The sequence below is a fragment of the Chlorocebus sabaeus genome, chromosome 23 (genome assembly GCF_047675955.1).
Source record: "Chlorocebus sabaeus isolate Y175 chromosome 23, mChlSab1.0.hap1, whole genome shotgun sequence".
Classification (NCBI taxonomy): Eukaryota; Metazoa; Chordata; class Mammalia; order Primates; family Cercopithecidae; genus Chlorocebus; species Chlorocebus sabaeus.
In genome coordinates, this window is record NC_132926.1 from 78,940,161 (window position 1) to 78,954,821 (window position 14,661).

Sequence of the window (14,661 nt, forward strand, 5' to 3'; positions counted from 1 at the left end):
CCCAAAGTGCTGGGATTGCGTGCATGTGCCATTGCACCTGGCCTCACAAATATTCTGTTAGTCACTTCGTGCCTCTTTGTGGTGTGAAAAACAGCACCTACAATCATTAATGCCAGAAGCAAACATACTGTCCAGAATCCAGTTGTGAGATAAATATTTGGGTACTTTAAAAATGCCATTAATTTTTAATATTGCTTTGTAGTTAGTTAGGTCATGGTTGGGGGCCAGGTGTGGGTGTGGAGTGGGGTATCCTCAGAATGCTGTAAGGTGCTGTAAGAAGAGGTGATAGCACTCTGTAAACAAGTTATACTTGCCCCTAAATTTGACTGGTTCTGAACAGTCAAGATATCCTGTTCTCTGTAACTCTTTCTTTCATAGCCTAGTTAAGTGATGTTTTTGCCATGGCTTTTAGATTATATTCCCCACTTTATCAAGACTTTTATTTTGTCCTAATGCATCTGCTTCCTAGAGCTTCTCTGAAGTGGATAACTGAGAGGGAGTTAATGGGTAACTTAGCCAGATGAAGCATTAATGTTATTTGGATATAAGTAACATTTAATGGAAAATATATTTATAACAATATAAACAAGTTGTATGACAGGCTTTAGCAAATATTAATAACAAAAAGAGTAACAACAACACTTACCCTATGCCTTTTCTTAAGATGTAAAACCCTTGTGGGCTGCTTAGTAATGATAGCTCAACTCTGCTTCTAATCTGGGGTACAACTCTCATGTTAAAACCTCTTAGTACCTTCCCTTCTTGTGACAGACCCAGTTGTTTAGTCAGTAAACTTATCTTAAACTATGTTCTAATCCTGAAAACTCACAAGTGCTTTTGTCTCTTTGTTAGAAGATAAAAGCTTGCATTGTTTGTGCCTCTTCTCAGTTCTGAGCTACCTTTAATGATCTCTCTCTTCTGCAAGTTAAGTAGGGAAAAAAAGGTTATACAAGTATATGTTGTTCTGTCTTCTTTAGCATGATTTTCCCCTTAATCTTTGACATTCATGATTTGCTCACTTCTAATTTGTTAACCTTCTTTATAAAATTTACATTTAAAATTTTGCTAAACCAAGATCCATCAACATTTTGTAATTTGTTTTTAAGAAAAGAGTTTCTCAGAAAAGAAGTCAAATATTGTGCTGCTTCTGAACATTTCAGAACTCAGTATTTCAGAACTCATCTTCTCTGTTTGAGAACAGTCTCTAAACAGAGGCAGTATAATATTTGCCTCATACTTGAATTCTTTGCACAAGTTTCTTCCAGTAATATAAGGATAAGTAATATTGCAATATGACTACTGGTGTATGCATAAGGAACTTAAGACTAATAAATGAATCTGTTTTAGTTTTTCTTGTTAACCAAAGGAACTACTGATCCGGTCATCCTAGAATCTGGTTCTTACTACTTGATCCTTTTTTTACATTTTTCTCATTTGTAGAAATTCAAAGTTAAGTGTGATTTCTGCCATCTTTTTCCTCAATATTACATATTTTCTTGAAAATCTTTTCCGTGATTTTCTTGAAAATCACCTCACAAATTGATTTTAAAGAGTCCTTGAGCTGAATTAAAGCAAACAAAATGATTTTGAATAATCATTGAAATTTTTATTTGACATAAGTTTTGGTATGCTATAGCCAAAAGAACTATAAATTTATTTGTCCACATTTGTCATTGCTTCTCTGTGCTGGGCTTGAAATTTCATAGCTGTATTAAAGACTGACTATCTAAAGTAGATATACTTCTGTTGCCAACTTCTTATCCATTCTTATCTAGAACTAAATGTGGAGTGAGCACATTCAGTACTAGTTATATAATATTTGTCATTGCTATTTTAAGCAGGCCTGTTTGTTTTTTTGTGTGGTTCATTGCCAAGTGCTTTCTCAGACTATTTGGACAAGAAATCTTAAAATACCGTAGTGTCTTTTTGTAATCATAATGCTCCTCTTTGAAAGGAAAATTAATCTGACATAGATTTTGCATAGTTTTGAATTTATTTTGTTTGTGATATATTTGGGTCTGCCTCACCCAAGGTTTTAGCCTGATTTCCCTTCACAGTTGAAAGCCCCATTTGTGAAATGATTTTCATTATTGTATAAGTTTCTTCTTGTTGCCGTAACAAATTACTACAGATTTAATGGCTTTAAAACAACACACGTTTATTATCTTACAATTCTGAAGGTTAGAAGTTCAACATAGATCTTACTGGGCTAAAATCAAGGTATTGGCAGTGTTGTGTTCCTATCTGGACGCTCTAGAAAAGAATCCATTTTCTTTTCTTTTCCAGCTTCTAGAGGTTGCCTTCATTTCTTGGCTTGTGGTCCCTCTATCTTCAAAGGCAACAATAGTGGGTTGAGTTTTTCTTACATCACCTTACTCCAACCTCCTCTTCTGCCTCCCTCTTCTGTATTTGAGGACCCTTGACCTTTGGCCTGCCCAAAAAGTCCAGGATTATCACCCTATTTTAAGGTCATCTGATTAGCGACCTTAATTACATCGCTACCTAAATTCTCCTTCGCCATGTAAGGTTACATATTCACAGGATCCAAGGTGTAGTATGTTGACATCTTTAGGGGTCTATTATGCTGCCTACCACAATTATGATCTGCATTCATGAAACAAAGCAAAGCACAGTCTATAGTATCAAGTCCATGATCTTGACGTTATTATTAATATAGTTTATGCAGAGAGCCTTTCTTTGGCCTCTTAGTTAATATCATTTTTTTCTTTCTTTCTCTCTTTTTTTTTTTTTTTTTTGAGACAGGTTCTTACATAGTTGCCTGTGCTGGAGTGCAATTGCACAATAATAGCTCACTGCAGCCTTGACTTCCTGGGCTCAAGCAATCTTCCCACATCAGCCTGCCAAGTAGCTTGGAATACATGTATGCATCACCATGCCTGGCTGATTTTTTTATTTTTTATAGAGACAGGATCTTACTATGTTGCCCAGGTTGGTCTCAAACTTCTGAGCTCAAGCAGTCCTCCCACCTAGACCTCCCAGAGTGTTGGAATTACAGGTGTGAGCCTTTGTGCCCAGTCCAGTTATATAATTTCTAAACCAACAGTTATTCAGTTATCTATTGACAGTTTTAGTTATTATAATGACAGTGATGTAGTATCAAGTTATAGTTATTATTTTGTCTTGAGAAAGGATATACTAGTATGGCAGCACATTCTAATAGTTTGAAGATTATCAGACCATATATAGGAGTAGTTTAGTCACTTCTCTTTAAAGTAAGAAAAGTAGTCTGAAACCTTTATCTTTTTTTTCTGATTGAAGAAATAAATTAATCCAAATCAGACTTTTTTGAAGCTGTAATTTTTATTTATTTTTCTCCTTAGGGAAATTTAAAAATTGATTTTTTAATCTATTATTTTTACTCCTTAAAACAACATTAAGGCTGGGTGCAGTGGCTCATGCCTGTAACCCCAGCATTTTGAGAGGCCGAGGTGGGATTGCCTGAGCTCAGGAGTTCGAGACCAGCCTGGGCAATATACTAAAACCCCATCCGTACAAAAAAATACAAAAATTAGCTGGGCATGGTGATATGCACCTTTAATCTTAACTACTTAGGGGGCTGAGGCAGAGGATCACTTGAGCCTGGGAGATTGAGCTGCAGTGAGCCAAGATTGCACCACCACTGCACTCCAGCCTGAGTGACAAAGTGAGACCCCACCTTTTTTTTTTTTTTTTTTTTGAGATGGAGTTCAACTCTTGTTGCCCAGGCTGGAGTGCAGTGGTGCGATCTTGGCTCACTGCAACCTCTGCCTCCTGGGTTCAAGCGATTCTCCTGCCTCGGCCTCCCAAAGTGCTGGGATTACAGGCATGAGCCACCATGCCTGGCTGAGGCCCCATCTCTTAAAAAAAAAAAAAAAAACCCTACAATAAAAATGAGTATCAAAACTGCTGATTAACACCTTCCTGAAATATCTTGAGAATATTTTAATTTCAAAGAACCTAAAGACTTACTCATTCAGTCTTGTCAAAACTGTGATGATGCTTTCATCAAACAGATGTCATAATCATAATTAATAGAATGAGAAAAAAATACTTAGTGAAATGTATTATGTAATGTAACTGACTGGAAAAGATCTTTAATATGATATGTTTGTTTACTCCCCACCTCTGTGTTTTGAGGGCAAAAAGTTTAATCATGTTCTTTTTTTTTTTTTTTTTTTTTTTTTTTTTTTGAGACGGAGTCTTGCTCTGTAGCCCGGGCTGCTGGACTGCAGTGGCCGGATCTCAGCTCACTGCAAGCTCCGCCTCCCGTGTTTACGCCATTCTCCTGCCTCAGCCTCCGGAGTAGCTGGGACTACAGGCGCCCGCCACCTCGCCCGGCTAGTTTTTTGTATTTTTAGTAGAGACGGGGTTTCACCGTGTTAGCCAGGATGGTCTCGATCTCCTGACCTCGTGATCCGCCCGTCTCGACCTCCCAAAGTGCTGGGATTACAGGCTTGAGCCACCGCGCCCGGCCTAATCATGTTCTTTTCTATATCCCTAACTCAGGATTGTTTTAGATTAGTGTTGTCCAGTAGATTAATAATAATACAAGAGCTATGTAATTTAAAATTTTCTAGTAGCCACATTTTGAAAAGTACAGAAATAAGTGAAAATAACCTTAATAATATATTTTATATAACCCAGTATATCCAAAATATTATTTGTTCGACATGTAAGGCCCCAAGAGTCTCTTTTCTGATTATCTTTATTGAAATTAAAGAGCATTTCTCTTAGCTCCAGTAGATTTAGACCATAGTAGGAGTTGAAACATATTTAACCTTGCAAATGAATCAGAACTTTTTTTCTAAACAAGCAGGCCTTTGACATATTCAGAGTAGTTTTCTATTGTGTATAAAGTGATTTATGTAGAATTTGCTGAGTGTAGTCCTTGTTCTCTACAGTTTTATTACAATAAGTTACTTTAAAGATTAATTTTTTTTACAAGAAAAAGTATATGTGTGTGTGTGTGTGTGTGTGTGTCTTATTTTACTTACATACAAAAGCTCTCCTCTTAAAATCAAGTGAGGTTGGTAATGTCCATTTGTTTCTAACCAGTGTAACTAGGAGATACTCAAGTTCAAGGTCTCTGAATCCATTTCGGCAAATTAAAATGATAATTTAATAAGAGCTTTACATCTAGGCATATTTTTTCCCTATCGACATATATTTACTAGACATATTTTTCTAAAGTAGTCCCACTTCATCTGTATGGAAAAACTTTTACAGACAGAAAACCTCCCAGTTAATCCTCTGAAAGAGTCTTTAGACATTTTTAAATGCCTATGGTATCTGCCATCACTGATAACTTTGCAGGAGTGTACAGGCCTTGAACCTATGGAATTCTCCATGACTTAGTAGAAAATTTCATCAGCAACACTTTTACCCTACCTAACCTTTTAAAGTTCTCTTATAAACTACTTCTTAGCCTTTTCTAGTATTAACAGTAGGGTAGTTGCAAACTTTGATGTTAAACCTCTAGCAACATACTCTGAAAGTGTTTCGATTTTATTGATCATGTTTTCTTCCCTCTTGCTGCTATTGGGTATAGCACATCTCATGTGTTGTTTTGTTGTTGTTGAGAAAGAGTCTTGCTCTGTTGCCTAGGCTGGAGTGCAGTGCTGCAATCTCACCTTACTACCATCTCCACCTCCTGGGTTGAAGCGATTCACCTAAGCCTCTCAAGTAACTGGGATTACAGGCACATGCCACCATGCCTGTTTTTGTATTTTTAGTAGAGACGGGGTTTCGCCGTGTTAGCCAGGTTGGTCTCGAACTCCTGACCTCAAGAGATCTGCCCACATCGGCTTCCCAAAGTGCTGGGATTACAAGCATGAGCCACTGCCCAGCCGCATGATTTTTTTTTTTTTTTTTTTTTGTCTTTCAGAATTATGGGCAGAATAAATGACCATACGAGCCCAAGCCCACTTATGCCATCTTTTGGTAGAGAGAATAGCTTTGTGTGATCTATTAAATCCTTTGTAAATTGAAAGTTGTTAAATGCATGAACTTCTGGGGTTGAAATAGGTTCAGTGAGCTATTTGTAATAATGTTATGAGGATGAGTAGAGTAGGATTGATTTTTCAAAATATACTGGCAAATTCATCTGTTCTGAGACATTGGTCTCTAATCTAAACAGGCATTTAATCTTCCTTTCGCTTTTTTGATCTTAAAATTTGAGTGCTCCTTAACCCATTAACATCTTCAGGAGCCTAGGCAACACAATTAGCCAGGCATGGTGCCATGTGCCTATAGTCTCAGCTACTCGGGATGCTGAGGTGAGAGGATCACTTGAGCCCAGAAGGTCAACGATGCAGTGAGCTGTGATCATGCCATTGCACTCCAGCCTTGGTGACAGAGCAAGACCATGAATGAATGAATGAATGATAAGTAAATAAAGATAAATATATCTATATCTATATTCTGATGTTTTGGGGGAACATTTAGAAAGACAAGGCAGGGGTCCAGGAAGTTAATCAGCTTCGGTAAAAGAGTTTCTTATAGTAATGGATTGAAATACCAGATAGGGAGGAATCCTTTTATACATATTAGTCTGTATATAGAAGATTTGCCATCAGTTTAACATTCATTTTAAACATTTTTTTCTTGATGGTGATGATATATTTGCTCAACGTACAATAAAAGACTGACAAGGAAGACTCCCTGTCAGCACTTCAGTATGGCTTAGGTAGACCTTAAAAGTTCCTAAGAATTTTGGTGTCAAATTCGATTTAAATAAGCTAAGCTTTTTACGCTACTCCATTGCAACCTACTTTCTTACACATTATCACATAAGCCTGAGTTGGCATGTTGTTTTTAACTTCATACTGTAACAATTTGATATTATTTTTCCAATATGGGTTTTATAAAGATTGGAAAATTATGTCAACTTGTAAATGCAAGGATTTAATAATTATATTTGTTAAAATAATTTTATGACCCTATTAATTCACCCAGAAATGCTTTACAGAAGCATATTAAAGATAACATTATCAAAAATAGTTTTTTTTTTAAATTTTTTTTTTTTTTTTTTTGAGATAGGGTCTTAGTCTGTCACCCATGCTGGAGTGCAGTGGTGCCATCATGGCTCAGTGCAACCTCAATCTCCCAGGCTCGAGTGATCCTTCCACCTCAGCCTCCTAAGTAGCTAGGACCACAGACACCCTCAACCACACCTTGCTAATTTTTTTGTATTTTTTGTAGAGACGAGTTTTTTTTTTTTTCCGCCGTGTTGGCCAGGCTGATCTCGAACTCCTGGGTTTAAGCAATCCACTGGCTTTGGCTTTGGAGTGCTGAGATTACAGGCGTCAGGCAGTGTACACAGCCTTATAATTTTATTTTTAATCTATACTATAATTCTCACTCCTATCCCGTGTTCCTCATACATACATATCTACCAAAGACAGGTTGAGGGAATAGAAAAATGGCTGTTTTAAAATCCTTGACCTTTCCTGCATTTTTTATGTATGAACTGTCAAATGTATATGTCATTTTTTTTTTTTTATTCTTTGACATTCATATTTATTTAGTAGACCGTAGAACTCCCTAGAAGTTAATCTTGATAGTTAATTTTTATTACTTGGGATTTTATTCCTCACTTAAAATTGTTTAATTAAAAAATATGCTTAATTATAATTCTAAAAGTCAAATGTATGATTTTTCTTCTTTCAGAAAGTCTTTATCTCTTGCAAGGATCAGTAGTGGCTGATCATGACTACATTGGATTACCTGAAGTTCCGGTTGGAGCATATCAAGCAAATATTCTGGTGGAAGATGCAACTATTGGTATAGTTGATAATGAATTACTGACATCAAGCAAGGATCGTGAACTATTAGAATATAGAAATACGAAAATCTCTCCATTGATAGATGATCATAGTACTCTTGAAAAGCAGACTTTCAGTCTGTTGGACTCTTCAAACCAGGTTCTTGAATACTTAAGTTAGTAAATACCAAAATTTATTTAAAGTGCTTGTTTAGAATGTATAAATTCTTAATGATATTCATTAAAAAAGGTTGTAAAGAAGTATCTTGACACATTCTTAATGACTAATTTCTGAAAGTTTATTTTATAGTTATTATCTAAAATTGTGCCACATTTGAATATCAGTATACATATATATGAAGGCAAAGGAACATGTAATATATAGAATTCACTTCTTCTTCTAAAAAGAGAACAGGCAAAGCACCCCTACTTCTTAGGAAATAAATTCCAGCCCAAATCTCAAACCTTTGTATGGTTTTGGTACCGTTTCTCAGTTTTAAATTTTCTGAAATTCTCTACCTTTTAAACAGTAAGTTTGAACTACCTTGAGTGGAATTTATAAATATTGAATCAACTGTAACAATGAATGAAATGAAGCTGCTTTCTGTTTCATTAGAACTTCTAAATACAAGATTGTATGAAAAAATATAGGATTATTTAATGAGCTTTCACAGGATATTTGTAATTTCAAATTATCTAATTGCTGAAACTATGTATTGGTTGGGAAGCATTTGTTTATTTTCATACTATATATTAAAGATAAAACCATCAGCCAGGCATGGTGGCCCACACCTGTAATCCCAGCACTTTGGGAAGCCAAGGCAGGACGATCACTTGACCCCAGGAGTTTGAGACCAGCCTTGGCAACACAGGGATTCCCCATCTCTTCAAAAAATGTTTAAAAATTAGCCGGGTGTGGTGGCACATGCCTGCGGTCCCAGCTACTCAGGAGACTGAAGTAGGAGCATTGCTTGACCCCAGGAGGTCGAGGCTGCAGTGAGCCGTGCTCATGCCACTGCTCTCCAGCCTGGGTGACAAGGCAAGACTTGTCTCAACAACAACAAAAAAAGTGTCCATTAAGAATTTTTTTCTGCAATCAAAAAACATGAAATAACCAGTGTCAAGATTTTAAACTGTAATTTCTATGATATTCATAAATATAGAATAAATATTGTTCAATAAATACTTATTCTAAAGCACTGTGAAAAGAACTGTGGGAAGTAAAAGATGAGTCAAATGTGTACCTCATTCTTATAAAGGACTTACTGTCTGGTAAGTAATAAACTATGTAAGCCATGTACAACACAAGTTAAGGCATGCTAAATTGCAGAAGGCAGGTGTAGATAATGTACTTAGGGAGGCAAAAAAGAGAGAAGTTGTTTTTACATAGGAAATTTGTGTTTATCCTTATGGAAGAAGGATCATTTAAGCTTGACTTTGAAGAATGTTTAGGATTTGGTAAATGGATACAAAAGAATTAGGGGAGAAGTAATACACAGAAATGGAAAAGTATTTTAATGGTTCATAAAAGGGCAGGGCTTCTTGTTGTCTACACTTCCTCGGATATAAAGTAAAGAAGCAAGATGAGGGATAAAGCTCAAAAGGTAAGTGGGAAGCCTTATGGAGACCTTTTAATACTATTAAGGATTGATATGTGTCCCTCCCAAAACTTGTGTTGGAGTCTTAACCCCCAAGACTTCAAAATGTGATCTTATTTGGAAATGAGGTTGTTGCAGGTGTAGTTAGTTAAGATGAGATCATATTTCAATAGGGTGGGTTCTAATACAGTATTACTGGTATTCTGATAAAAGGCCGAAATTTGAACACAGACTCAAGGAGAATGCCATGTGAAGATAAAGGCAGAGTTTAATATGATGCTTCTGTAAGCCAAGAAATGGCAAAGATTGCCAGAAAACCACCAGAAATTAGGGGAGAGGCACTGAATACATTTTTCCTCATTCCTCAGAAGACCAACCCTGTCAATACCCTATCTCAGGCTTTTGCCTCCAGAACTGTGAGACAATAAAATTCAGTTATTTCAGGCAGCCAGTTTGTGGGACTTTGTTACAGTAGCTCTAGCAATAATACAAATGCCTGGCTAAATTACTTCTTTTCTGAGAGCAAAAACTTTGTATAGGAAAGTGTCATAATCAGAACTGTGTTTTTGGAAGTTTAATCTGGCAACTAGTAAAGAATAGGTTAGAAGAGGAGAAAACAAGGCATGGAGATTTGTTGAGAGGACTTTGCAGTGATGATGAATAATAAAAACCTAAACTAGGCCTGTAGCATTGGTAATGAATACAGTCTGTCTTAAGATCATTACAGAATATCTCACATATTTTATTTCACAACCATACTAAACAGTGATGTGATATCAAAAATGGAGACCTGGGGTATTCTGATTACTCATTTAAGAAGAAAGATTTTGTTTAATATAGGCGAAAGGAAAAGTGTTTAGTGTGGCGTGTATGGGACCTCATCTTATACTACAGACCAAATAAACTTCAAACAGAATTCCAGGAAGAAATTTTTTTTTTTTTTTTTTTTTTTAAAAGCATAATTGTTTCAAACAGTGCTACCTATCCTGCTTTCCTCAGCAGAACAAAGTTTAGAAGAGAGTCATATTAGAACATCTTTTTGATAAATATAAGTGGCTTTTTCTTAGCTCAAATGAAGTAACTTCTTTTTAATGATTATCTGACTCAAAATGAGCCTCTTTTCCTCCCATTTCAAGAAGGTGATTCGTATTGAGTCATTTTAAAATAACCAACTCTAAACATTTTTTTTTTTTTTTAATTTTTGCTTCTCCTAAGTAGTTTCTCATTAAACAGACTTTTATCCTGTGTTTACTAGTCATGTTAGGCTAGATTATTCTGTGTCTGCAAACCACTGCCAAAATCTTAGTAACTTAACAAAGCTTTATTTCTTGCACTCCCCCACATATTTCTCTTTGTTCATCAAGGGCTTGTCTGTATTTTCATCACCACTTCTAGATGTGGGGCCATGGTTCCCCATCTCTGGAATAACAGGTCACCATGACAAGGGAAGGAAAACATGATGAACTGAGCATTAGATCTTAACAGTTGCTGCAAAGTTATGCACATCTTTCCTACAAAGGAGAAACATAGCTACACAGTGCTAATTGATACGGGGTTTCTTTTTGTGGTGACAACAGTGTTCTAAACTTAGTAGCGATGATTTCATAACTTTGAATATACTAAAATCTACTGAAATGTACACTTTAAAATGTACTTCAGGTAGGCATCCACAGTTCCAGGCTCCAGGCCAGTCCTTGTGGCTCAGGGTCCAGGTCTTCCCCAGTAGACTCCAGAGGCAGACTGGCCCCTGAGGACCCAGGTATCAGGCCAGCCCCCCATAAGGACCCCACTAGATTGCCCACCATGAACCTCTGGACTGGCAGACTGGTGAAGGACTTTCTCTGCCAAAGCCAGTCTATGAAGACTGGAAGAGGTGCCTACTTTTTTTTAATGTGCAGATGCCAACACAGACTGCAAGAATCATGAATAATCAGGGAAACAGGGTGCTACCAGAGAAGAACAACAACAAAAAGCACCAGTAAATGACCATAAAGAAATGGCCATCTAAAAACTGCCTGAGAAAGAATTCAAAACAATTATCTAAAACAAGCCCAATGATCTACAAGAGGGCAGACAACCAACCAAAATCAGGAAATTTACATGAAGAAATTGAGAAGTTAAAGAGAGAGAAAGCATATTTAAAATTAAACTTTAGAGCTCAAAAAGACAGTAACTGCACTGACAAATTCCATAAAGAACTTCAAGAGCATACTTGATCAAGCAAAATAAAGAATCAACAAGCTCAAAGACAGAGCCTTTGAAATTGCCTTGTTAGAGGAAACAAAAGTGAAGAAAGCTTATGGGCCTTTGAGATGCCATCAAGTAAACAAAAATGTGCATTATGGGAATTCTAGAAGAAGCAGAGACAGAGAAAAAGGAAGAAAGCTTATTAAAGACATAAAGACAGAAAACTTCCCAAATCTGGAGACTGAACTGAACATCCATATCTAGGAATCCCAAGGAACCCCACATAGATGAAGTATAAAGAAATCTCCCCTGAAACATTGAACTTGAAAAGTTTCAAGTTCTCAAACTTTTAAAGAAGCAACAGAAAAGTAACTTATCACATGCAAAAGAACCTTCATAAAACTATCAGCAGATACCTTGCAAACCAGGCGAGTGGAATGATATATTTAGCCAAAGAAACTCAACCAAAAGTCCTATACCAAACAAGGCTGTTCTTCATAAATGTAGAAGAGATAAAAACTTGCCCAGAAAAAAAGCGGTGTGGGAATTTGACACACTAGACCTGTCTCACAGAAAATTCTAATGGGAATTCTTCAAGTTGAAATAAAAGATGCTAGTTAACAACATGAAAACATATTAAAGTATTAAACTTAATGTAAAGGTTAAGAACATAGTCAAATTCAGAATACTGTAATGGTGGTGTGTAAATTGCTTTTAACTCTAGTATGAAAGTTAAAAGACAAAAATATTTCTTAAACTAGCTACAGTAATGTGTTAATGGATACATGTTATCTAACGACATTAAGATATTAATAACAAAACATGGGGAGAGAAGAAATTTAAAAAGTGTAAAGTTTTTGTATGTAATCAGAATTAAGTTGTTGTCAGCTTAACATAGACTTATGTAACTATAAGATATTTTAGATGAGCATCATGGTAACCACAAAGAAAAAACCTGTAGTAGATACACAAAAGATAAAGAGAAAGGAGTCACAGTATACTGCCACAAGACATTGTTATATCACAAAGGAAGACAAAGAGGAAGAGAGGGAAAAGGACCTACAAAACAGTGAAAACAATGAACAAAATAGCTGTAGTACATCCATAACTATCAGTAATAACTTTAAATGCATTAAATTCTTCCATCAAAAGAGTGACTGAATGGATTAAGAACAACAAGCTCTAACTATGTGGTGACTAGAGGGGACTTCAGATTAAGGATGCACATAGACTAAAAGTGACAGGATGGAAAAAGATATTCCATGCAAATGGTACTCAAAAGAGAGCACAGTGGCTACACTTACATCACACAAAATAGATTTTAAGTCCAAAGCTTTCACAAAAGACAAGGTTATTATGTAATGATAAAGGGGTCAATTCATCAGGAAGATACTAGAATTGTAAATATATATATACACCCAACATTGGAACACCTAAATATACAAAGCAAATAGTAACAGAATTGATGAAGAAATAGCAATACAATAATAGTTGGAGACTTTAATGCCCTCCTTTCACTAATGGATAGATCATCCAGGCAGAAAATCAACATGGAAATAGCAGACTTGAACAGCACTATAGACCAATTGGACCTAACAGTATATGCAGAACATTCCTATTCATTAGTAGCAGAATACACATTCCTTTCAAGTGCATACAGGACGGTCTCCAGGGTAGGTCATGTTAAGCCACAAAGCAAGTGTTAATGAATTTAGGAAGATATTAAAAGTATGTCAAGTATCTTTTTTGACTCAAGTGGTATGAAACTAGAAATCCAAAATGGGGAAAACTGAAGAACGTGCAAGTATGTAGAAATTCAACAACATAACTCCTGAACAACCAATGGGTCAAAAAAGAACTCAATAATGAAATGTAAAAATATCTTGAGACAAAAGGGAAACAAAATAACCAGACCTTATAGAGCAAAAGCAGTTCTAAGAGAGTAGGTTATAGCATTCTTTTAAAAGAAATAACCTGACTCTACACCTCAAGGACTAGAAAAAGAACTTAAGCACAAAGCAGAAAAAAAAGGAGATAAATGACAGAGCAGAGATAAGCATAATAGAGACTAGAAAAATAGTAAATGTCAATGAAATGAAGAGTTAGTGTTTAGAAAAGATAAACTAAATTGATAAGCCCTTAGTGAGACTAAGAAAAAAGAGAAAAGATTTAAAATTATAAGTGTAAGAAAAAATATGATCACTGATATCAGCAAAATAGAAAGGAGCATAAGACTCAACTGTTATATGCCAACAAATTGGATAACCTAGAAGAAATTGATAAATTCCTGGGAATATACAAACTACCAAGATTGAATCATGAAGAAACAGAAAGTCTGAACAGAGCCATATAACAAGTAAAGACATTGTGTCAGTAATCAAAAACCCTTCCAGCAAAGAAAAGACCAAAACCTGATGACTGCATTGGGGAATTCCATCAAACATTTAATGAAGAATTAACACCAATCCTTCTCAAACTCTTCCGAAAAATTGAAAAGTAAGAAACATTTCCATACTCATTGTGCAAAACTACTGTTATCCTGATACCAAAGCTGGATAAGAAAACTACAGGGAAAGAAAATTGTGGGCCAATATTCCTGATGAATATAGATGCTCGTATTCACAACAAAATACTAGCAAATTGATTCCAATAATACATTAAAAGGATTATACACCATGAACAAATGAAAGTTATCCCTGATGTGCAAAGATGTGTCTCAATATACACCAATTAATAAATGTGATACACCACATGAATAGAATTGAAGGATAAAGTTTTATGATCACCTCACTTAATGCAGAAAGAGCATTTGACATAAATGTTTTTTCATGATAACATCTTTCAACAAATTAGGTATAGAAAGAATGTACCTCAACATAATAAAGGTCATGTATGATAAGCCAAAGCTAACATCATACTAGTGGTGAAAATCTGAAAACTTTTACTGTAAGATCAGGAAGAAAACAATGGTGCCCACCCTCACCACTACTATTCAATACAGTACCATTGTTTCTCCATATCTGCAGGTTTTGCATCCATGGACTCAACCAATCATAGATGAAAAATATTTAAACAATAATATACAATAAAAAATACAAAAAAACCTATTTAAGA

At 35.7% G+C, this 14,661-nt stretch overlaps 1 protein-coding gene across 2 annotated transcripts in view; it reads left to right on the plus strand.

Annotated features, from left to right (window-relative positions):
• GIN1 (gypsy retrotransposon integrase 1) overlaps window positions 1-10,756 on the plus strand; it is a 35,528-nt gene extending 24,772 nt beyond the window's left edge. For both annotated transcript variants that reach the window (XM_008014079.3, XM_037985163.2), the window contains one exon: window positions 7,669-10,756. In XM_008014079.3, the coding sequence (XP_008012270.3) occupies window positions 7,669-7,943 (275 nt within the window). In that variant the 3' untranslated portion in view covers window positions 7,944-10,756. The remainder of the gene's footprint in view (window positions 1-7,668) is intronic.
• The last annotated feature ends 3,905 nt before the right edge of the window (window positions 10,757-14,661 follow it).